Raw genomic sequence first — 25,871 nt, 5'->3', positions numbered from 1 at the left:
CGAATAGGAACGCAATATGAAATTGTCGTTAAAAAAGGAAAAAAAAGAAATGAATAAAGAAGTAGGGAAATAACAAAAAAAAAGAAAATATGGCGTAAGAAAAAGAAAAGAAAGAAAGAAAGATAGAAAGAGGAAGAGGAGAATGAGAAGAGGCAAAAGCGTAAGAAGGTTATCCAGTCAGTCAGACGAGAAGGCTAATAACCTAGATGGAAGGTCGTGGTGGATAAGGGGCATGGTTGTGGGAGGGGTAGGAGGAGGAAGAGAAATACGAGAGAGTAGAGTAACGTCCAGTAAATGGAGAGGGAAATAGTAGGAAACAACGTTGAGAGAAGGAATATCGGGGTCATTGTGTCGAGTCAAGTGGGAAAACCGGCCGTGACTCTGATTGGCGAGACGCCTTTCTCCCACCACTTTAGATACCAAGTATCAAGGTTAGTGGGCCATTGCCTGCTGCACACGTGGATTTCTTCCCCCACTCTTCCGCGTTCCACACGACGCGATCCTTCTCCAACTCGAAGTGGAAGGGGAAACGTTGGGATAAGGAGTGGGGGGGCGGCTAACGGTACTGGTTGTGATTAAGTCGGTTTCCTCAAGAGCAAAATGGTGGGGTTACCGGACTCACTTGGGTATATACGTGTTCATCCAAGAGACATTGCTCACCAGACGCACGCTGTTCAACGATGATCGTACACGAGTCCTTGAAGGAAAAAGATTTTCTACTTGATTATTATTGTTGTTCTTTGCACACACTTAGGATTTTATATACACTTACATATAGATTATTATTCATTCTTTTATAATAGAAATCGATCTAAGTTAAACATGTTATTTGTATTTTTGAAGTTCTGTTGTTTTTTTTCTTTTTCTCTTTTAGATAAAAAAAAAGCTAATACATTAGATCAGCTTCTTATAGATTTTGTTTTGTTTATATTATATAAAATAGAAATAAGATTAGGATTTTTTTGATCAATTCGATTTTATTTCGATTCAAATTACGTTCATAATTTTCATATTAGAATATATGAGAAAAATAGATCGTGGTTTACTTTCTTACATATGTCTGTTTAGTTTTATTGTTATCGAACGATTAATTAAAAAAAGGAAAACGAGTTGGTCAGAAATACGCAGTCGTAATTCGATCGTCTAGACGGTGTCCGATTTGCAAATTGAATCGGGTCGATCTAGAAATAAATAATTCGCGGATTTGATTATTCATACTACTGCGAAATGGAATAAATGCGAAAGTACGTGAATATGAAATGGCATTTCGAGTATGTAACGGATACTCGTTCCCCTATTTAAATACGTTTAAAAACGCGTGCTCATTCTTATGTTGGCGATGCCGTCAGAAATGATTACGTTGTTTTTTCTTTTCTCGTGAATTGGTCATTCACGCCTCGTTAAAACGTTTTCTTTCTTAAACACATCCTATCTGTAGGTGGTTTTAATTAATTAACACATTTTAAAACAGGATTTATTATAACGACGAAACACGACTATGTAGCGTTTATATCCGTTTATAAATCAGAACGGTGCATCAAATTTTGTTAAAAAAAATTCGTTATACTATAACAACGTGTCTTAACATTAAATAAAATCATTGTTTTAGAAAGAAAACAAATATGAGAGATATTTGATTATTTGAAATTACGAACAAATAGGTATGTTTGAATTTATTTACGTTCTTTTATTACATTTTACGTGCATTTATTTTGAAAACTGTACGGAGATATTATATCTATATGTGCAAAAGTGTTCGATTAGGATACAGAAACATAGATTATGCGGATATTTAGATTGAAACGCAATCTTTGATATTCGAATAACGGTTTAACTCGATGAAAGCTGTTACAAGATACTACTTTGATAGAAAATCGAAGGAACGAACTAATAACATAAATAAATAATTATGTAAATATGATTAACTTTCTTTTCGGATAGTTATCTATACTAGGGCCCCAGATACGACACTTTTTGTTGATCAATCATGCGGGAAAAATAAAAAGAGATTTATCGTGGGCAAAAGCGGCTAACTTTCATTAACTCTTTAGCGTGTCCAATTTGAATGGAAAATAGGATAACCACATGCTCGATCGGTTGAGATTGGAGAATAACGCTTACTATACTTTCGATGATAATCATTATTCAGAGCGTCGCGAATATTTAATATTTATTTATGTCCTTAGTTTTTTGTGATTAACGTTGGAAAAATAAAATATGAGAAATATCTTGAGAAAAATATTTCTAACGCGTCTGTGCACATGCATGTACGGCCCAATTACAATGCACGCATACTACTGCGTATAATGGCAGTAATTTGTAAAAGAAAAAAACGACTAATCTCACGTAAGTCTGATTCGTGTTCTTAATTATGCCAACGTGAAGGTTATCACGTCAATAATCATAGAAGATTCTTTATTTTCCATTAAAATGATTTAATTTGTAAAACGATATATAATTCTTACAAATATTACGTCTATTTTTCATTTTTCGTATCAAAGTTAACGACGTTGTTATTAAATTCGAATAAAAGTGGTACGAATAATCGAACGAATCGCGAATAAATTATTAGCAGAATGACGATTAATTTTGTGAGCACGGTAAGAAATTTCTTCGATTCAAATTACGACCAAAAATAAATTGAAATAATCGTACCGATTGTGTGTGTATGTGTGTGGGAAAAACGATTTACGGATCGAATATTACAATCGATTTTCCGAAGGATACAATATTGAAAACAAAAAATCCAAAAACCATTTGATGAATTATTAGGCCATTAAATTAGATCTAACATGATGAAATTCTGCTAATAACCTAAATGATAGAGGCGAATAGTTAAGAGTCACCGAAGCAGCGACTAGAAAGAAGAACGAACCGCTCTCCATCCGTTCGAGATCCGACAATCATTAGCGTGAAGGTGGGCTACTGAGAGACAAAAGGAAAGGGACTTTTCAACGAAATACATAACATATATATATTCATGCATGGAATAAAATACTTTGAACGATTATATTTCAAATCTAGGCATACTACACACATTCTGTTATGTTATCCGGCATGATGAGAATCTACGATGCGTACAACTGAACTGAACTGAACAGTCCAAGTCCGATACGTGTTAGAATGTATGAATGAGAATACGTGTGCTATAGCAAACTCGATAGGAAAAAGGATAAAGGAGCCACCCATAATCCTCGTGAAAATCAACTGCCGTACTTTCTCGTAGACCGATATATCCGTTTGAACTGGCTGTTGTTGCTGTTGCTGTTGGTTGTTACTGTTCGAGTATGGGGAGCACGAAAATCTAGAGATCGGGCACAACCTATTTTAAAGTAGATTTCATTTTTCTCTAAGCTCGATTTAACGCGTCTACTTTGTTCCTTTTTTTTTCTTCATCAAAATTCATTAACCGACAAATCGTTAAAAATTTTTTTCACAATCTATTCATTTCTTTTCCAATTTCTCCCCCTTTTTTTCTTTATCATCGATTTGCAATAGTTCGTCCTTTTGATCTCGTTTCGTCGAGATTGAAAGTAATATAAGTCATTTGAGCTTTATCGTAAAAAATCGAACGAAATTAAAATGTCAAATTACAATTAAAAAAAAAAAAAAGAAAAACATAATTAATTGTATTAATCTAATGGAAAGTTAATCAAAAACATGACACGTGAAAGATGCGTTTAAGAAAATCCGTTCTCTACCGACTTGGGAGGGTGGGGTGGAGGAGGGGGAAGATTGGAAATATGAAAGACCTCTGCCTCCTCTTCTGATTCCGTTGAGAAAACATTCAATCCGTTGATAATCCGTTGTTGGCATCTACGAGAAAGTTTTCTAGGATTTTATAAACATCATGCAGCAGAGAGAAAATCATCCATGCGAAGGAAATAAAACAGGATCTGTTAGATGATTGGAATATGTTTCTCGATTGAAAGTTAACAACTGAAATGAATTTTGTGTTTGTTTCGATTTATATTAGGATATGGTTGGGGAAAGGGGGTGGGGTTCCTACCATGCACTTTCGTATTTTATCCAGTGTGTCCCGAAATTGGTTAATTAAATTGAACGAATTAGAAAATAAGAAGAAAATGAAATTTAACGGGAATTTGATGATAGCGTGTTCGACGATAGGGGTCAGATAAAAGCAAATGATCGAAATAAATCGATATTGGGGATATCGAAAGATTATTTTCCAATGATTCCGACCTAAAACGAAACTAAACTAAACTAAAGGAAACTAAACGAATCGATCTATAGATCGATCTTCGCTCTCATCGAAACGTTCACTATGGGTTTAGTCATAGTTTTGCGATCTCCGTGTTTTTTTTCTTTCTTTTTTTCCTTTGCTGCCCGTAAATTCGACTGAGAGATTCGAATTCTCCGCTCTATTTGACGCTTCCTCTCACCGGGCGATAGCCGACAGTAGCCACACTAGGAAATAGATGAAAGAAAGAGAGGAAAAATGCGTTCCTCCTCTTCCTCCTCCACCTCCTCCACCTCCTCTGATGACCATGAAGTTGAAGTAGAAGTAGAAGAAGAAGAGAGTTAACGTTGGTTGATGCTACTCTAGAGTTAAGAGAATGTATGGAAACGGCCGAAAGGCAAAAAGGAAAAAGGACTACACGGTGGTAAGTCGCTCTATATAAACTGCAACTATCCGATGCAATAACCAGTGCAGTATACGCGCCTCGTCCGTCAGCTTCGAGAGGTCCTTTTCTTCATTTAACATTCAAGATCAACACATTCGATCGAGGAAGAAGGGACAGGGCAAATTTCGTTGTTATTTGTAAACAAAATTTCACGAAAATTAATCAATCTTTCTTTGAAATTTTGAATAGAAATATTTTAACAAAAAAAAGAAAAGAAGAAGATAAAGTAATAAATAAATAGTGAAATCAGTAGCATATCAAATAGTTTCAATATGAAGGGATTTGCCAAGATAGCTTACGAAAGTTCGATCAGTTATCATCGGATCTTGGTGATACTATTATTGTTAGGATGCGTTAGAGGGGAAATCGAAAGACGTAGTTCGAGACAAATGGTAGAGGAATCTCCCGAAACTTTGTCGTCGAGCTTGAGCAAGGATTGTGGAAAATCATACAGTACCACGTGTCTAAAATTGGACGTGGTATCATTTTTGGATAGATTGTGGGAACAGGATGAATTAGGATTACTTCCTGGATTGTCGGTGGTCAAGGAAAATGTAACGGATGATTTACCGGCAACCGAAATCGTTGCCACCCTTGCCAGAGATTTTCCTAACGACGTGGAAAAGAGATTGGACGCATATCTCCTACACAAAATCGGTAGTTATTTGAATTCTCATTCGATATCGATCAAATTGTTCGATCCTAAGACGTTCGAGGCTGCCAGAAGTTTCAACGAGGATGCATTGGCTCAATTGGGTTTGAATGGAAATCAAAATGCCGAAACAGGTTCATATATACCGTCTATTATAATAGTTTAGAAAAATGATTAATCGTTTGGAATCTAATTTGTTGGTTATTTATTTGTTTGTTTTTTTAGGACGTAAAAAGGGCAAAGGAGGAAACAATGGTTTGATGGCAGGTCTGATGATGATGAAAGGTACTCTCGGGGCTGTTGGTTTTGGCGCGTTGGCACTTCTCGCCGGTAAAGCTCTGATGACTGGTTTGATGGCACTCATGTTATCTGCGATCGTTGGATTGAAATCACTCGCAAGCGGTGGCGAAAAGAAGACCACTTATGAGATTGTTAGCAAGCCGGTTTACTCGAGCTCGCATACTCATAGTTCCGAGGAACATCACGGACACGGTTACGGACATTCGGGATACGGAAGATCTCTCGATTTGGTACAAGATACTATTCAGGAAGCTGTACGAAAATATGGGAATGCGCGTGATCGTCGAGCTATCAGACCAAATTAATTTCATTTTATTTTCATTACCGAGTACCTGGACTCGCCATTGCACGAGATCATTCAACAAACCTTTTTTTTTCTTCTTTTTCTTCTATCATTTTCTATTCTCTTCTTTTCTTTTCTTTATTCTTTTCTTATTCACGTTAAAACTAAACCGTTCTTCTTTATCACAGATAGTCATACCTCGTCGATATCCTTTGCATCATTTTCTCTCCTTTCTTCTTCTTCTTCTTCTTCTTTATTCCTTTCTCCGACCTCGCTTTCTAACCATTCGCTCATAAATTTTCAACTAATCACCCCTCGTTATCGGCACGTATCATTTTTCTTTACTCTAAGTCGCATCACTGTTATCGTATAGTTCGAATTTATTTTTTTTTCTTTTTTAAATTATTTAGATATTTATTGAGAACAATGCTCCTCCATCGGAGCGGCAATGAATTTATGTGACTGTTATTAATTATTATGAATACATCTCTAATTGTTATAAATATATATATGTATATTTATTTATTTCATTGGTAATTTCTTAAATAAAATGTATTTGTGATAACGTCCAATGGTTTTTATTATTATTGTTATTATTATTTTACCTGTTTATTCCATTTAAAAATTTCCAACGAGTCATTCGAAATTTGTTGATTCATTCATGCCGCATTATTTGTAATCATTTTCAACAACCTCATTGGCATTGATGTGAATGAAAGTATCGAATGTAAGATGTGTATCTAATAACTTTTGCGGTTGTGACCTACTATATCTAATATTTAAATTAATTATAATATTATAAGTGATATATGAAAAAAAAACGAAAAGGAAGTAGACGAACTTTTATATCCTGGACCGGGATGTGTTCCGTGTAGTTTTAGTTTTTTAAATAATATCTCGAATGCGAACAACATATTTTTTCCTTCGACATCGAGGTAGAGCAATTTGATATGCAAGCGTGAACGCGTGGTCAACATCTCTTAGGTGTTTTCTCTTCCCATAAAAGAATATTACACGTATCTTATTAACGTAATAATAAAAAAACAAAATTTTTATAATATATAACATGTGTAATAATTATTTAATAAAATTACAAAAGAAAGAATAATTTTGTATCGTATAAATAAATCATTTTTCATTAACCCTAAATATTTATAACACTTTTGTTTATTCGTAGCGTGTGTTGGATTAAATTAAAAATATTTGATTGAATAAAGATTTTAAAAATGAATCTTTACTTTAGAATAAAATTTGACACGTTAATCGGAAATCTTTCTAATTGAAATATAAAAATTAAAAATTAACAAAAAAGAAAAAAGAGGTATAGAAAAACATTGTTAAATAACAATTAGCGTTGATAAAACGAGGTCAGATTTTTGTTAGAAGTATTAAAACGCGTATCGGATAAACCAAGCGAATGATCTCTTCAAGGATCCGTCGATCTTAAGGTCAGGAAACTTATCATTACGCTATTGTCGCGAATAAGGTAAATGACAATCGTGACAGACTGTTGAAAAAATATCAACGGGTGACATAAATATCGTTGTATATAAGAGATCAACGTTTTCGAAATATTCAAAAGCAGTCAGTCGAGGTACGACTGAAGTGTCAGTAGTGAGTGACGACTTTTTCATCGTCACAGTAATCGTTATCGTCACGTAAACAAAGTGTTCATTATCGGATCGATGTTAACATCGAGAAATTGGAATAAAAACGAACGAATGTTCGTTCTATGTATTTTCATCGCAAACGTTATTCGCGTTAACGGGTTGAACGATGAGAAAATTAATCGCGTTAAAAATAATCAAATCGAATCTTACAACGATATTCGTCCGATCGAAAGATCGATTTTTAATTATCGAAGAGCGGGTTTACGATTGGACGTTAAAATAATAACGAATCCTTTGACGAATTCTACGGATAAATTAAAACACAAAGTTGATAATTTTCCGGATTTTCCGACCAAGGATTTAGGCCAATGCGTTCTCGATCTTTCATTGAATTGCATCAAGAAACGTTTTGCCAAATTATTCGATAGTATAGGTGATTTGAATGAGATCACATTGATTGGACAGAATGTTAAATTGGTTAAAATTAGAAAACCGCGGGACGATCGTAGATCGATCAACAACAACGACGTTGACAACGACGAAATTCGACGTAGCATCGATGATTTTTTCGACACTTTCGTGTTACGCATAACTTTGCCAAGATGGAATGGAAAACGTGAGAGGAGTCAGATCGATTTGATGTTCGATGAAACATCGAGTGGACCAATTATCGAAGGTTCTTCTAAAAATAATTCGTCTAATAATTCGTCTGATCTATTAACACTAGATTTACGGATGTTTCGTTCATTATTTTTTAATGATTTTCAAACATTGTTTGAATGAAGAAGTGGGTAGAGGGGAGGAATTAATATTCACGTATTAAATATTTCATTACGGTATTTAAAAAAAATCAAGATATATTTTTAAAAAATAATATTTAAGTTAAATTTTTAATGAGTCAAATTGGCTCATTGTCAGTCCGTAAATCTAGTGTTGAGAATAATTTTGTATTTTTTGGTCGAGATGAAAGATAATATTTTTGAAATCGTTTCAGGAAGAGGAATAAAAGGTGGAGGAGGAGGAGGAGGAGGTGGAAAAGGTGGAGGAGGAGGTCTCAAGGGTGGTGGTGGTGGAGGAAGATGCAAGATGATGATGATGGCTATGCTTATGCTTGCTAAAATGAAGATTATCGGTAATGTGAAAAATCGAGTATTTCTACTTTTAAATAGAAATAAGCATTTGTTAGTAAGTTGAATAAATTGTTACTTAATAAATCATTGTTTAAATGTTTTATACAGGTGTGATAGGAATGATGGCGATGAAAGGAATGATAATGGGAGCAATGTCACTGATGATTTCAACCGTGATGTTAATGATGAAATTTTTGAAAGGTGGAGGTGGAGGTGGTCCATGGAAAAGTGGTGGAGATGACGGAGGAAAAGGTGGTGGTGGCGGTGGTGGAGGAGGTGGAAGTAATAAATTATTTCAAATTAAATTAATATTCAAACGTTTTACACAAATGAAAAGCATAATTTTGATTAAATAAAAATCATTTTTACAGGTGTCAAGGAAATAATTTTACTGACAAAAATACCAAGCGGAGGTAATGGTGGCGGTGGAGGTTATGGTGGTAATGGTGGCGGTGGAGGTTATGGTGGAAATGGTGGCGGTGGAGGATACGGTGGAAATGGTGGCGGTGGAGGATACGGTGGAAATGGTGGGGGTGGAGGTTACGGTGGTGGTTATGGAGGAAATGGTGGCGGTGGCGGTTATGGTGGAGGAAACGGTGGAGGCTACGGAGGAGGAGGAAATGGTGGTTGTGGTGGTAATGGCGGAGGAGGGGGATGCGGTTATGGGGGAGGAGGTGATAGTTATAGTTTACCAGCACCCGTCTATGGTGTACCAAGTGGTGGTGGTGGCGGTTACGGAGGTGGTTGGGGTCGCAGTTTTAGTTCTTCTATCATATTACCGCAACTTCAAGCGAGTCGTAATAATATAAAATCAAAAAAACATTCTTCTAAGCCTTCACTGATGATCGGTGAATCAATCGACCATAAAGAGAGCTTAGATTACGAAGATTTTCAAGATTCGAATGATAATCTTACCACGATTCGACCTTATTTAAATCCATACAATTACACTACATTACCAAATTTTTTAAATATTAATAAATCCGTAAATGTTAATAATAATAATAATAATAATAATAAATTATCATTGAATTCTACTTCAATCAATAGAAAAGTCGAACAAGCTGATTCATCTAACGATCTCAATGTATTGCGACCTGTTTATACTAACCAGTGGCAATCTTTGGAAAATGCGAAAACGATTAATACGTCGAATAAGAAATTAAACGATGATCAATCCGAAGGAACAAACATAAATTTATTAAACACAGGATATGGTCCAACTTAGTGTACGGGATTTGTAATTTTAATGAATACAGAATTAGAATACTAAAGAATAAAATTAATTATAAAATATACACTTATATGTATTTGTTTAATTGTTAGTTGAGAATAATGCCATAGATTGTTTTAATTATTATGATAAGCTTGTGAAAAGTGATAGAGCGTCAAGTAAAAGCGCTCTCTGTTGCACGACGCTTGAACTTTCTAGGCACCATTTTTATTTAATTCATTGCTGGTTAGGTTGCAATCTACAAAAAATGATGATAAATGTATACGTTTAAAATATTCTTGTAATTATTTTCTATAAATGTTATTTTTAATAAAAAATCTTTATATCAAATATTTTTCACTATATTTGTTCATTTATTTGTCTCATTAAATAGAATTATTGAAATCCTTTCACCAGGAACCTTGGCATTGTGCCATAACCTTCATGAATTCATGACGAATACCGATTGGGAGATTTCAATGCTTGCAATGTACTACTGTTACTACTTAGTCGATCAAATAGTCAAGGAAAGAATTTAAGTCAATTCTAATATGGCATTATTATAATATAATATTTAATTGAAGAGAAAAAAAATTCTGATTAAATAAAATTTATTAAAGAACAAAAATTATGTTTGTGACATGTCATAGTGAAAGGAAAAAAAAGTGTGTTTTTTCATATTATATTATATTTATTTATTATTTAATAATAACGAATTGGAATGAAAAAAAAAGAAAAAAAAATTCTTTTAATTAGTTCTTCTTTCAAATATTTATGAAAATATTTGTTTAAATTTGATTCTGACGATCTCGAAAAAGAAATAATTAATATAAATCGTATTCCATTGGGTTTTCTTTTACTAACGATAAATAGACGACCTACATGCATAGTCGCGTGGCAGATGTTAGGTTTTTAAAATTCAAAACACGTTGAGTTTTCGGAGTCCACAACGCGATTGAATTTGAAAAGAGTAACGGGCATGCCAATTTATCGAACGAGCAAAGCGTGAAAGATCTAGGTACGAGAGAGTCTACTTATCAGTGTGCGTACATGGCCACGCATATTACTTTTTCGTCTATGTTCTCCTTCTTCATTGCAAGTTTATAGTGTTCGGATCACCGTTAGACAACCAAACGATTGGATCGCGATCGGGAAAGGATCGAAAGAGGAATCATGATCGGTTACCAATGCGGGATTGGTCAAGGAAAATCGGTGAAAGTTTTTCCTGTCTTGTAACAAAAAGGTAAAACACTGATCTATGTTCCAGAAATAAGTAGAGTTTGCGTTTTAGAATAGGTGTTTCACTTTCCTCCTTTACGTTGGAATGCATTTGAGAAGGGAAAATATTCATTGCATATAACTGGATAAATCTTCTATTATGCGACTTACTTAATCTAATTGAAATAATAACATGACTTCGATTAATATTAATTATTAAAGAGACATTTTTCTCTTTTTATATTGGAACAATCAATTTTTAGACAGCGTGAGAATATTCATCTCTGTTTACATTTATAGTACGTTGGAATTATAGGCGATTGATCATCGAAGAACAAAAAATAAAATAAAATTAACATATAATATTCACGGTAAGATTAACCGGTTTATCGATGAAGATGGATTTCACCACACTTTTGATAAAAAAAAAATAAAAAAGGAGAAGAAGAAGAAGAATTTATACGTGTGTATATACACACACACACGTTTGTTCTTTCTTTATTAAAAAAAATGTTTATCAGTATTACAAAAAAAAAAAAGAAAAACGTTACACGTCCCAATTCTTCATTTTATGATTGATTAATTTATTCCGAAATGAAACATTTTTCCTTTCACCATATCATTAATACCAAATACGTTCCAGTTACTTGGTCCATTTTAAAGCACGGTCAACGTGTTTCTCATGTTAAATATCATATTTGAAAAAACATTGATAAAAATGATCAAATTTACTTTCAAACGTACACTATGACATGTCACGATTGTTACTTACTTACTTTCGATTAACCACCTTGGTTGCATTGTCGGGGTTGGGGGAACATTGAATCGTGTAATTACAAAATTATAAATCAATTTTATTGAACAAAAATAGAAAGAAAAAAAAATGTAACGATTTATACTTCCAGTTGTTAATAACGAGGTTAAAGAACAACAAGAAACAAAAGATAATAAGTTAACGACATTTAAAATAAAGTATACCACTTTACACACTTAAATATTAATTTATGGGAAACAAACTGAAGAAAAAGTATTTAGTCGTTCTTTCATAAAAGCCATCTCACCTTTTGCTAAGTTTTCTCGCAAATATGGTATTCAGGCTACGTTTGAACGTAATGTACTTCTTACTCTTCCATGGGTAACGAGAATAAAAAAAATATCTTTAGGAAGATAAGAATAAGGTTAGGTTTCTTCTATAGAATAGACGTTTTTCTTTTTTTTTTTCGGCAAACAAGTTTCCCAAAGAATTTACTTCTTAAACGAAGATGGAAAGTCTAAGTGATCATATACATATATATATTTATTTTTGGTTAATATTCCAACGTTTAACCGAAACGAACGAGGAAGTAAACACGGGGCCGAGGTTACCTACATACCTAACAACTTAACTGATAAGTAGGTCAATGGAATTCATCCGGACAGAATGAACACTCGACCGGTTGGTTGGTTGGTTGGTTGGTTGGTTGGCCCACCATTGCATCTTCGATCACACGTTAAAAACTCTGTTCAAAAGTTTTTGGAAAATTCCTGCGAGCTCGACCAATATGGTAATAATGGTCATATTTATACTGAATTTTTCTCAATTGTTAGTAACTAAGTGTTTATTTTCGTATGATATCGTTAAAATACGATGTCAACGATGTTAGAAAGTTATCGTTTTGAATGATAATTATTCAATAAACAAAAAAGACAACGAGATAATAATATCGATCAACTGTTATCGTTGATTACGGTTGAATGAAAAAAAAAAAAAAAACAAAAAATATCATTCTAATCGTGAAAACAAAATTGACCGTTGTATAACAGTTTTAGAATTAAAATTGAAAGTGGTGTATCGGATAAGCGCGACGATTTTAATAGTAAATTCACTTTATAAACGAATACCTGTTTTAGCAACTTGATCTGATTTGATTAAAATTCAACTATGTTAGGTTGTGTGAGAACGTAGCAAATTTAAACGTCTAGCGTACCGTAGTCATTCATCCGATGAATGAGAACACCTTCACCGCGATTATATTAGTGAAAAGCTTCCGACCTCCGGAAGCCATCAATTTACGTTAAGAGAGATGCGAGCGTGTGTGTATTCCTATTCGTGTGATATAACTGTAAATTGAATGTAAACAAATTTAATCGTGTAAACGGTGACAACATTTCAAAGAATAATATAAATCAGTTATGATAATTATACTTCAATATTTTGGTTCAGTATAAAAATGTGTTAACGATTGTCATTAAAAATGTCGTGGAATACAAAATAAGAAATTCCCCCCTCCCCCTCCACCACAAAAAAAAGAAACAAATAGAAGAGAAATCCAATTAAATAGAAAATTCTTTTGATTTTTTCATATCGAATAAAAAAATAAAATTAATATCTATTTATAAAGAATTTTTTATTATATTTTATTATTTAATTATTATCGTTGAGAGAATTAAGGCTTATATCAATTTATCTAATTATTTTATTATAAATGATATGATGATTCTTTAAAAACAAATAAGCATTTAATGAAGAGTATAGAAGATGACAAGCGTACTATAGTTCGTTGAAAGATGGTAACCGGTCTATGCCCTTATAAGTGTTTAAAACTGTATCATACAACGGTCTGATGCAACACGCGGGTCCAGTAAGCGTGGAAGAAAGGCTTGGAAAAAATCGTTTGTAATTAATGCACACGTTATACGAAACAATAAAAATATACGATGAACCGATAAAAAAATTAATAAAATTCACGATAAGAAGTTATAGATTAAAACGAGAATAAAAAGATTCGTTATAGAAAAATCGTTTATAAAAATACAAGAGGAAACGTGATAAGTTAATCGTGGTAGTAAAAATAAACGATAAACACGTTGAATATAATGAACAGTAATACGGAATCATTGACATTGGTAATACAAATAATATAAATAAAACAAAAATAAATATAAATTAATAAAAAATAAATATAATTCTTCTTCTTCTTTTTATTAGGACTTTGTCCTTAATAATAGTTTATATTTATAAAAAAGCTATTATAAATATAATTAATAAAATTAAATATAAAAATAAAATAAATATATTAATTAATTAAAAATAAAGATATACCTAATAAAATTAAATATAATTAATTAAAAATAAAAATAAAAATAAAGAAATTAAAAAAAAAGAACGATAATATAAATAATGAAAAATTGAAAATAAAAATATTGTAACGTGTTTGCTATAAAAGTGATAGGGATATTAATATAAATAGATATTATGATTAAATAATAATGATAAGAATGATAATAAGAATAAGATGATTTGATTGAAATGAACTAACATGAAAATACAGGTGAACGTGAGACTGTCTGTTGGGAGAGGAAAGACGATAATGACCTTCCACGGAGCTGTACGTAGAAGGAGTAGGAGGGCCTTTGACATACTTGACGCTCCAGGTGAATTGTAACCAAGAACGGTGTGGTAGCTCGTGGTTAGTTTTAACCGGGAGATTGAACGGAACGCGTCTCAAGAGATCGAAAGATTTTGATAAGATTCAAAAATACGCGAGAGAGAGAGAGAAACAGAGAAGAAAGAAAGAAGGAAGGAAAGAGAGAGTAACAAATAGGTCGAGTTTACTCGATTAGTCCAACCAAATTAGTATATATGTGTCTCGAAAGTGATAAGAATGACAACGAGTGTGCCGATTCTCGTCTATTATGATGAAACCTTAACGCCACGATCGATAATCGATAATACGATTTTAATCTATTCCCGATGCTGTAATTTTATATATTTCGATTAAATTTCATTTCGTTATTTCATTCAATTTGAAAATTGGCACGAACACGGATGTGCCTACTTGCTTGAGTATTCCAAACAAAAAAAGAAAGAAAGAAGATTATTGTACTAAGAAAAACGGCAAAGTAACGTGAACAGTGTGTTTTATCGCTTGAATGAAAAGTGTTAAAAGAGAGAGAAAAAGATTACTGAATTTCTATAGAATATTATCTTAGAAAGTAGGTAATATAGGTTTGAAAAATGCATATTAGAAGATCAATAATGTTGGGAAATGTAATCTGGTTCGTTGGCATTTTCATGTTAATCGATTCAACTAGATCGGAATTATTGAACTACGATAAACTTTATTCTTTCGCTAAGACATTTCATTTCGATCAATTGATATCAACAACGAATACGACGGATAACGAACTTTGGCACGGTTTGTTGAAGGATTGTAAAAAGAAAGTGACCTTTTCGTGTATTCAAAAGAACGCGTACAGTTATTTGGACGGTACTTTCAGTGATCAAAATAATATCACGATATTCGATGGTTTAATACTTACGAAAAATAATTTAAATTATGGCACGTGTGGGATAAAAAATAATGATCGGAGGAGTATCGATGAGAATCTGATAGATGATGGATCGATGAACAAAAATTGCGAGTTGAAGGATGACGAAGATGATGACAAGGAAAACGATGCGAATGGTACGAGAAGACGTGGTAGAATGATGGATGAACGACCTAAATCACCGTTGGAAGAAATAACCGATGCACTTAGGCAAAAAGCTATGAGATTTTTGGTTACCAGAGATTACGAGATTCAATTGCCCAAAATTTTGTTCGAAGATACAACGATGAAGATAAGTCCACGGCAAATCGACGATACCGGTGCACTAATTAGATTAGATTTCAACCAAGGTAGTGGTGTCAGTAGCGAGGGAAGAATATTTAAGAAAATAAGTAAGTAAGAAAGTATTACATGAGTATTATATACATGTAATCTAGGTTATTATTACGTCAAATGGAAATAGTAATATTGACATACATTTTTTCGTTTCAGAAAAATTCATACAGAACAAATTGATATTTAGTTTTATAGCATTGATATTGATCATCAAGTTAATCAAAGTGAAATTTTTGTTCGTAATACCATTCCTATTCGGAGTCGGTGCTGCAAAGAAATTATTCTTAAAATTATTACTCTTCCTAATACCACCGTTTGCTCATATATTTAAATTATGCTCGAGTTTCTATACGTCACATGGACCGAAATATCATCATCATCATCATCAGGTATGCTAATCTTATATTATTATTATTATTATTATTATTATTATTATTTTTATTTATAACTTTATTAAGTAAACTATAATATCTATATTCTTAACAGATTGCCCATCATCACCACCACGTTCCCGTTCCAGTACCGGTACCAGCTTACTATGATCACCCTCATCACCACGAAGATGATTTCAATGGCTATGATTACACCCATCCCCATATACAATATCGCAAAGACGTGGAAGAATTGAAAGAGTGGGGTATCGAGCCGTACGATGATTTATACGAGGATACAACAAACAGACATGTTCCTGGTGTTTTACCAGCACCAATGAGTAATCCAATTTCTGAATATCCAACAGGAACTAATTACAATAATCCATATGGTATTCCCCAATATGCACCAAATGTCAGACCAGTTGTAGTTTCACCATCGTACAAAGACAAATATCCTCTTTCGATCTCAGCTCACGCACATAATTTGGCCTACTCGGGATACCTCGACGACAAATACAATCGTCGTGTTGTCGAACCCAATGGTATATCTACTTCCGTTAAGTCTGTTAACGTTCTACCGGGTGTTCCAGTAAAACAACCAATAACGAACGTGAAGAAAAATACTTACGGGATTCTAAGTCAAGCAAATGTTAGACAGGCTGCTACTGTACCGAGGATAAACAAGGCCGTTGCCACTTCGAAGAATTCAATCGTCTCGTCGTCGTCAGTTACGCAGACCTACGACGATGATTATTACGGACCTATAATGAATCGTTTGGAAGATATTTTTGCACAGTTAAGATTCTTAGATGAATCTTGCCGCGAGAGGCTCATTTGTAGCATGTACAAAAATCCAACCGTTTACTCACCTCACAGTAATCTAGTCTCGAACGAATTATCCAGGTAAACGTATATACATTTATAAAATTATATTTCATTTGATTTGATATCAATTGTTAATAAGTATAGTTAGGAGAAAGGCGGTAATAGAAATAACAATAATCGGGTCATCTCAGATCGGTGGATAATCACGTTCCGTTCGCTTCTTCATTTATATTTTCTTTCTTTATTTATTTATCATTCTTTTTTATTGATTATTTTCGTCAATGCTAATTGCTTTTATTTCATGTTTTTTTTTTGTTTTTTTATTAACTCTCATGTTAAAAGAGATTACAAACGATAATTATTCTTCGGATATATTTAGATTTAAATATACCATAAGTAATTAATAAAATTATTTCATAAAATCATCGTTTTGTTTTTCAGAGATCCGCAAGAATTGAAACGTGGCACGTTGGAGAGTGCTTCAAGTCAAAAGTTTCATAAATATTTGAACGCTGCTAGAATAGGTCAAGACCGTGGCGATTGCGTACGAACGTATCCCTGTCACATAAATACGGAATAAAATATTATTTAATTTTTTAATACACGTGTGGTTTATTATGATACAATAAATGGGGATGTGTGTGCATCTTATCTAGCGGTAATTAGATAGTCTGTGTGAGAAACTTATATGCGTGGCACGTTATTCTAACTTTCCATGAAGTTAGACGACATGTTTAAACCAGTGAAGTGTTTGCTCGTTCTTCGATACACGACGTTTTATATTTTAACAATATTGCCATGATTAATGTTAAGTGTGAAAATATTCATGTAAAAAAAAAAAGAAAAAAAATAATATTCTTTTCGTAACACCAGTTTCTATCGAATCTGACGATATTTAGATTCGATCCGTCATTGCAGCGATGTCTCACGTTATTTTTAATAATATCATTGTCAATGCCGAGTATTAAATAATTTCATTCGTCTAATTCGTTTTGTGTATAAATAAATAAATTTATAAATATTTAGCCTTGACAAGATATCGCTAACAGGTACATAATATTATGTGATTTTTATAATATAAGATTTGCAGTAAATTATATTATTAATTTAATGTTGCGTTTTTTTTTAGTATTTATTCCTTTTCAATTGTTTTTTTTTTCAATAATTTTGATTATTTATCTCTAATTTAAGTTATTATTATTAAAATTGATTAGCATTTACGTACTAGGGTGCCATACCCAATGTTTCTGAACAATCATTCAATAAGTCTCTCGACATTTGCATGTTTTACTTGTCCGATCTGTTGTACATTGTTAATTATTACGTCACATGAAAATCCTAAATGATAATTATACGCATTGTTGTGTTTCATTTTGTACAATAAATCATTGATCAAATATTTGCTTTTTCTATTGTTTCTGTTTCATCCTTAAATGATTAAACAAAATATATTTTGAGAATTTGTTTATTTCTATATTTTCGAAATATATGTATATTGTAATAATTACATCCTTATAGTGCAGTTTTATTTAAGAAATTGCATAAAAATTAAAAGAATGCAAAAATGAGAACGTTATAATCTTAAATTTTATGTATTAGGTGCATTATTACCTTTATACACATACGCAACATTCGGAAGGACATATAAACAACATTTAATAAAAGTAATTTGATACAGGACAATGTTTCATTTCAACGGTGGATTTCGAAGAAATGTTTTTTTGAATAGTTCGCGTCAATATTTTTTATACTTATAGCAAGCGGATTTTATTGATTTTTATATTAAATTAAATTACACTCTTTTTCCTACGTGTAGAATACTTTGTCGAGTTATAAATCGATCTGCAAAGGTTCATAAAATGTCAAAGAATGCAATGCTGTAAATTGTGCAACTTTGCCATTCCTTTGAAAAATTTCGGTAAATATTTTTTATACTAATAGTGAACAGATTTTAATGACTTTTATATTATAATTATTACAAAATATATGCATATATGTATATGTTACAGATAAAAATAAAGATATTGAGTTTAGTAATAAATAATAAATGGAATAATCGAAAGTAGCAATAACATACAGTTAGCCTAAATAATAATGAATGATCTATAGGATCGTATGAATGCGAGTATGAATGACGAAGATAGAATTTTAATTATTGTTAAGATGTTGTAAACGAATTCTTGACCGAGAACTTAAATAAATTTAATATATTACAATCTTGGAATGCAGGAAATCGTAAATGAAAAATAATCATAAATTAAAAAAGAAAAGTAGATTTATTAGCTTTCAAACAGGAGCATAATGCACCTGCAATAAAATAACCTGGTCAAACAACACTGGTAATAAAATCGTATCGTTTTTATATCAACTGATATAAAACAACACCTGACAAACTTTAACATTAATTTCATATTATTAAATTGGATGATCTAAGAGTAAAAATACTCGAAATTAAATAGACGATTGTTGATAATATTTAATTGTAATTTAAATTTACAAATAAAAAATGTTATATTAACGTATACTTGTGAAACAAATTCATACATCAGTTATCCTAAGTCGAGTTTTGCTTAACCTTACGTAAAATTGAAAAGGTGGATCTGTGGGTACGAAAATAAAACGAAAAGTATTTATTCCAGAGGGAAGGAATTAATCGAGTCGTGAAAACATTGGCACCCTAGATAACGAAGCTTTCTTCTTTCCTTTCGGCAAGCAACACGTCGTCGTCGTAGTCGTTGTCGTTGTCTTCGTTGTTCCCTGATCAAAATTCATCGTTCGTTCGTATGCTACCATCGGCTATAAAACCGCGTTGACTTCGTGTCGAAGTGGCATTCGGTGTTTAGTCTCGCAAATCGTTAGTATCAACCATGAGGATCGTGATCTCACTTGCTTATACTTTAACCCTACTTATCGCGTTAGGGCAAGCACAAAATGTTCCCACCACGGCTGAAGTTCTTACGAATATTTATTATAGGTAAGTAGTATAAGATAAAAAGAAACAAAAGAAAACGCGAAATCATCGAATTAAGTTGTTCATTTGAATTAAGAAAACAAAACAAAAGATTTAACCAATAACTTTAACGATCTTATATATTTTCTTACAGGTGTGCTGATAGCAAATCAATGTTGTCATGCGTAAAACCAAAAGTTTTGTCTTATCTGAGCGACGCTGCCAAACAAGAAAAACTTGCAATCACGGAAGATCTGTCGATAGTCAAGTCACGAGAAATAACCGAAGAAAACCCTGAAGAATATTACCCAACGAAGTATGACATCGTTGATCCAGCAAGGAAAGAATTACTTCGATCATTGATGCTCGAAAAGGTTGACGCTTATTTGTCCAGTCATACTCTCGAAGCTAAATTACCTGAAGCAATAGTTGGATCAAATATCGTGCCAAGATCGTTAGTCGAAAATGTACCTAAGAGTTTAACCGTACCACTCAGTGATTCCTCAAATGGACAAGGTAACGACAAATATTTTTTCGCAGTTAACATCAACGATTGGGGAAATAAAACTAAATTAACGGAAAAAAATGATAATGAATTGTTAACATTAAATATAATGTCATTTTCAGGACGTGGTTTCGTGAAGAAAGTGATGATTCCTTTCCTATTGGGTCTCAAGTTCAAGGCCACCGCATTGGTACCCCTGGCATTAGCTCTGATCGCAATGAAAACGTGGAAAGCTCTTACTCTCGGTCTTCTATCAATGGTTTTGAGCGGTGCAATGATGATATTCAAGTTAACCAAGCCTAAGGTTGCTTACGAAGTTGTACATTATGGACATCCACCAGTTGAACATCCACCTCATTGGGATACTTCAGCTCATGGTCCATACAGAGCCTATAGGAAATAGGAATTCACATTTTTTCTATTGACACACCTCATTAGATTGTTTATATATATTTAATATTATTTATTCATGCGATTCGCCTGTCCTTACCTTTTTTATTTATAAAAATTGAATAAAAAAAAAGAAAAAAAAAAAGCAACGTTACATTTTCTCATCGAATTTTTTGTCGTCCGTACTATTTTCTTTTTTCTTCTTCACCTTGCTGTATAAGTATTCCGGAACAAATTAAAAGTATTTCTTTTTTTCTCTTTTTTTTTTTGGCGAATGTATTCAATATTACGTATGTATACTCGAGATTATAGATGAAATGAGAAAGCGAAATCACGTCCCTTCCACCACGATTGGCTAGCGAAAGCTCATTATTGTTCTTTCGGTCAGGAAAGTTTGTGGAATCCCTTTTAAAACGTGCGTATAAACTCGTAAAACGTGATTCTATCTAACCTTGATACCAAATAACAATGTGGGACGATATACTAAAATGAGTTAAGTTCGACTAATATAAAAAAGGTTAATAATAAATTATAATAATGTTCGAACGTGAACGTAGAAAGTTGTTACTTTACACCTTTGTCGGTTTGAACAAAAAATTACTCGGAATAAAAATATATATTTATTTTCTCTAGAGTATGAATATTTCTTTTTTATTGAAATGTATCTCTTTTTTTCTTTTTTTTTCTTCTTGCTTTCTACTAACTTCGAGTAGCATTTTAACGATCATTTCAGGGGAAAATGAACGAACGATAATTAAAATTCGTTGTAACAATTGTCGTTTGTATACAGAAACAAACACCGTGATGACTCGGTGTTTCAATTGTCAATTTATTTCTCGACAACGAAATTAATTATTATTCGTGTAAGTAATAATCAAAAGTAGAGAATATATAATAAGCAGAAGATAGAAATAGAAATAGTAAGAAAAGAAAAGAAAAAAGAAAAGACAGAGGAATAGAAAAAAGAAAGAAAGGAAAGAAACAAAAGTGTCTCGCGTATCCTCGATATTCTCGTACGAGAAACTCATGCGCGACACGCATTTACGATAGTTAGGTCATACCTTCTCTCTCTCTCTCTCTCTCTCACTCTCTCTCTCTCTCTCTCTCTTTCTCTCTTTCTATTTCTTTTAAGTTGTTCCGCGTGAGACCGACGTGAAGAGACATTTTAATTATGCCTTTAGATGGGGGGTGAAATTAACACAACTATGACGGATTGTCACGCGTGGGCAAAACGGGGTGGGAAGGGCGGAAGAGGAAAGAGAGGAACGATGTTTTAACGGAGCAGACGCGTGGAAAGTCGTGTTCGTGTTGAGAATTAAAAATGATCGTTGTGTGCTTCAATGCCAATGTTACAACGGTGTTCATTTATGAGAGATACTCGAGTACTTATTTCCTACCCTTACAACACACGGATACCCGATTATATTTCCGTTCTCAATTGTTCCGTTTCGTGTATTCCACCGGATATAATTACCAATATATATATATAAATATATTTGACTATTTCATTAACATTTAATTAAAAATTTAAGAAATTTATTAATCATCGAGTATAATAATATATAATAAACATTTATACGATGTGAGAAAATTAGAGCAAGTTTAAATAATAACATTGAAAGTATATATACCTAACTTGATAATAATTAATTAAAAATAAAAAAAGTACTATGACATCGATCACGATTACTGTGCTATATTTAAATGATCGTACCTTACAGGTAAAAAGAAGATAATAATATATTCCTGATCGGAATGAATTATAACGGGCAGGACAGGGGGGCTCTGTGTCAAATTGGAATTTCGAATATCGTCACGTAGACGAGAGTAAACTTTCGTTAGAAATCGAAGAAAGGGTTTAACGGACAACAAAAAATCTTAATTAAGTAGTCGATTGACGAAGTAAGTCGGAAAGAAAATCGAATAATACTAGGGGAGGGGGGAGGAGGACCGTCGGGTTGCGTTAATCAGGTATGACGATCGTTGATAGAAAACAAATTTATCTGGGGGGACGGGGGACAAGTAACGGGGGTACATTTAATAGGTTTCGGATTCCATGGCGTAATTGGTGTATTAAAAAATGGGTCTGTATGTCCCATTGGCCCAGACAAATTCGTATCCCCCCCCCCCCGAGTAGGTGTTAAATAAATCGTAAGTATATTAATGTATTATTAGAGTTCATAGAGTGGATTCTCATTGGTTAATTGTTTATTCCATTCACGATCGAAGCCGAGGCCTCGATAATCGAAGACCATACTGAACGAAAAGAAAATTCGTGGTCATGCCGGTGAATTGGTTGGAGAGGTGGGGTGAAGTGGGGGTGGTAGGGGGCGTTCAGTGAGCGTACGTACGCATCGTGCATCCTGGACTTGCCGATGTTACGATTCGACGATTGGCCTGTCGTATAAATAGCGACATGCCCAACCCATTGGCATCAGTCGTGGTATAAACGTCTTTCTAAGACACTTCGAGGTCGAGGACGAGAACGAACGCGAGCCCCATCGTCCTATTATTATCATCATCTTCTATCTTTTATCTTTTTGGGATATATATATTTATAAGAATCCCTTATCGTCGTCATCGTAATCATCATGAAGTTCTTAATCATCTGTTCGTTGATAGCGTTGGCCGTGGCTCAGCCAGCGAAAAATGAACTCTGGAAGGGTACCAATTTGGATCAGATGGTCGATCAGACCAAAGCCGAGTGCACGCAGAAAAACGACGAGGTATCCTGCATGAAGTTCAAAGTTCTCAATCTTCTTGATCAATTATTCCGCAAGGACAGCTTCAAGGTAATAATTAAAAAGAAATTTTGTAGGACTAAAGATCATAGATATCAATCGGATTTTCTTTTCATTACACGTCGCATTTATTGTTTCATTATATTTTTTTGTTCGTTAAGGTATCCGAGTCAGTGGAGGTAACACGTAACTCGTATCCCGCTGAAGATGTGTCTGCACGCGGTGAAGGATCATTCATCGATACCGTACAATCCTATTTGACTACTCACGACGTAACATTCAAGTTGCCACTCGAATCTACCGTCAAAGTTAGTTCGAGAAACATCGACGACGACAGGATTACCTTTGATGTCCAGTTCGGTCAAGGTCGTGCCGTTGAAGAAGCTCGCAGATCTAAATTGAAGAAGGTCGTCATACCGATTCTCGTGTTCGTCCTGTTGAAGGCCATGACACTGATTCCATTGGCCATTGGTGTTCTTGGATTGAAAGCTTGGAATGCACTTCAATTGTCATTCTTCAGTTTCATCATTTCCGTAGGCATGGCCATTTTCCAACTTTGCAAAAAGATTGCAGCCGAAAACCACGCTGCACCGCTTGCCGCTCATGGTCCTTGGGAATATCAAGCTCAATACAGATCATTCTCGAATCAAGAACAAGAACCTTCCTCGCAATATGCGCAAAATCTCGCCTATTCGGGATACGCGCAATCGTAAAATGAAAAGAAAAACAAAAATAATTATTATCAGAATAATTACCAACTCGACTTTTGTAAAATAGCTACTTTCCTTTTTTTCGTTGTTGTAGAATTTATTTAATAAATTATTATTATTATTGCAACTTATATGTGATCTAATTTTTAATATGTTTTATTTTTCATCCTTTACCGAATACTTTTAACAATGCCAGACGTTATCGATTTTTATAAAATATCTACTTTCTTGTGTTTCTATGTTTTATTTTATTTATTTATTTATTATTAGCAGTATTCTATTGCAATCAAGTTATTTTTGAGATTTTCTTCTACTCACTTTTTGAAAATGATATCACATGTAATTTTGACATGTGTAAAATTACGACTTTCCTGTTGGTGTAATTTATTTAATAAATTATTATTATTGCAAATTGCATCGTGTAATTTGTAATTTACAAATACTATCTCCATCTAAAACTTTAATAAAAATGAAATAAAAAATATTATATACAATAATTATACGTCGTAATTATTATTTCGTTCAATTAAGAATTAAACTAATGAATGTATTACTTGTATGTGTTAATCAAACAAACGATATTGAATGTTTCTAATCATTTTTTATGTCATATAAAAATAATTTATTGTATTAAACGAATTAATTAAATATAGCTGTCATAATAATCAAGAATCGTTTTAATTTATTTTAATATGTAATAAAATAATAATTATTTTCATGAATACCAATGATAATTATTAACGATGCAATATATATTCTAATCGTAAAGTGTGATTAAAAATAATGATACAAAATATGTTAGAAATTATATGAAAAATATAATATACTTTATTAAATTATGTTAGTTTCTATGGAAATCTGAATTGAACGAACAGGTTTTATAAATGTCTCACACATTTTCTGTATATTCATTTTAACAAAATATGAAATGAAATATAAAATGATACCGAATATAATAAAAAAAAAAATAAAATTCTATTTGCTTGATCTACATACTACATGTGAGAAAGTTGTCAACGCGTTGTTATAAATGCGCTTTCAAATATAAATTCACTTTCACCGTTGTGTCAACGAAAACTGACAATAGGTTGGAATACCCGTGTAATAAAAAAAAAAAAAAAAGAAAAGAAAAACAAATTTACAGGAGGATAAAAAACAAAATAGTTGTAAAAGCATCATGGAAACGAGTAGAAAGTATCATAGTAAGCAATAGTTGAATTACATTCGACACGTAACGGGAACATATACATATGTGTAATATAAAATTCACATCTAACGAAAACAAAAACCTAACATCGTGCCGATGAATGAATGAATTAATGAATGAATGAATGAATGAATGAATGAACGAATGAATGAATGAATGAGATCAATTCATGTCACCCAACTCGACAAAATAATTTGTCATTTAACGAAACTATTTAGTGAAATTCATGAGGAATTTAAAACGAAAGAAAAAACGCAAATTAATGCTACTAAAAGGTATGGACAGAATTTGATGGGGGAAAGTAGAGAAAAACTTGATGTGTTTTTTGTTTGTTTTCAAATTTAAAGAAATAGTTTAGAAATAAACCGGACTTTGGGTGATAATGATGGATAAGTTTTATGGTCAGCTGGTGCAACTGGAGTCCAAGTAAGAACACTGATGTAAGAAAATACTTATGTTAAAGAGAAAAG

At 32.8% G+C, this 25,871-nt stretch overlaps 5 protein-coding genes across 5 annotated transcripts; all 5 read left to right on the top strand.

Annotated features, from left to right (window-relative positions):
- The first annotated feature begins 4,918 nt into the window (after positions 1-4,918).
- On the top strand, positions 4,919-5,903 carry LOC122520832. Its single transcript, XM_043641120.1, has 2 exons — positions 4,919-5,432; positions 5,524-5,903. The coding sequence occupies exons 1-2, from the start codon at positions 4,919-4,921 to the stop codon at positions 5,901-5,903; spliced, it is 894 nt and encodes a 297-aa protein (XP_043497055.1).
- A 2,674-nt stretch (positions 5,904-8,577) lies between these two features.
- LOC122520831 (glycine-rich protein 5-like) lies at positions 8,578-9,849 on the top strand. The gene is made up of 4 exons (XM_043641119.1): positions 8,578-8,623; positions 8,730-8,873; positions 8,993-9,411; positions 9,736-9,849. Exons 1-4 carry the CDS (start codon positions 8,578-8,580, stop codon positions 9,847-9,849), a joined length of 723 nt encoding a protein of 240 aa, XP_043497054.1.
- Positions 9,850-15,070: 5,221 nt separating this feature from the next.
- Positions 15,071-17,478, top strand: LOC122520830. Its single transcript, XM_043641116.1, has 4 exons — positions 15,071-15,755; positions 15,856-16,088; positions 16,186-16,976; positions 17,340-17,478. Exons 1-4 carry the CDS (start codon positions 15,071-15,073, stop codon positions 17,476-17,478), a joined length of 1,848 nt encoding a protein of 615 aa, XP_043497051.1.
- Positions 17,479-19,765: 2,287 nt separating this feature from the next.
- On the top strand, positions 19,766-20,756 carry LOC122520829. The gene is made up of 3 exons (XM_043641115.1): positions 19,766-19,872; positions 20,003-20,364; positions 20,476-20,756. The coding sequence occupies exons 1-3, from the start codon at positions 19,766-19,768 to the stop codon at positions 20,754-20,756; spliced, it is 750 nt and encodes a 249-aa protein (XP_043497050.1).
- Positions 20,757-23,334: 2,578 nt separating this feature from the next.
- On the top strand, positions 23,335-24,197 carry LOC122521175. The gene is made up of 2 exons (XM_043641674.1): positions 23,335-23,535; positions 23,646-24,197. The coding sequence occupies exons 1-2, from the start codon at positions 23,335-23,337 to the stop codon at positions 24,195-24,197; spliced, it is 753 nt and encodes a 250-aa protein (XP_043497609.1).
- Positions 24,198-25,871: the final 1,674 nt, after the last annotated feature.

This window comes from Polistes fuscatus, unplaced genomic scaffold (assembly GCF_010416935.1).
Source record: "Polistes fuscatus isolate 324 unplaced genomic scaffold, CU_Pfus_HIC Scaffold4, whole genome shotgun sequence".
Classification (NCBI taxonomy): domain Eukaryota; kingdom Metazoa; phylum Arthropoda; class Insecta; order Hymenoptera; family Vespidae; genus Polistes; species Polistes fuscatus.
The sequence above is the reverse complement of the archived record's forward strand: the minus strand, read 5'-3'. Positions and strand labels throughout refer to the sequence as shown.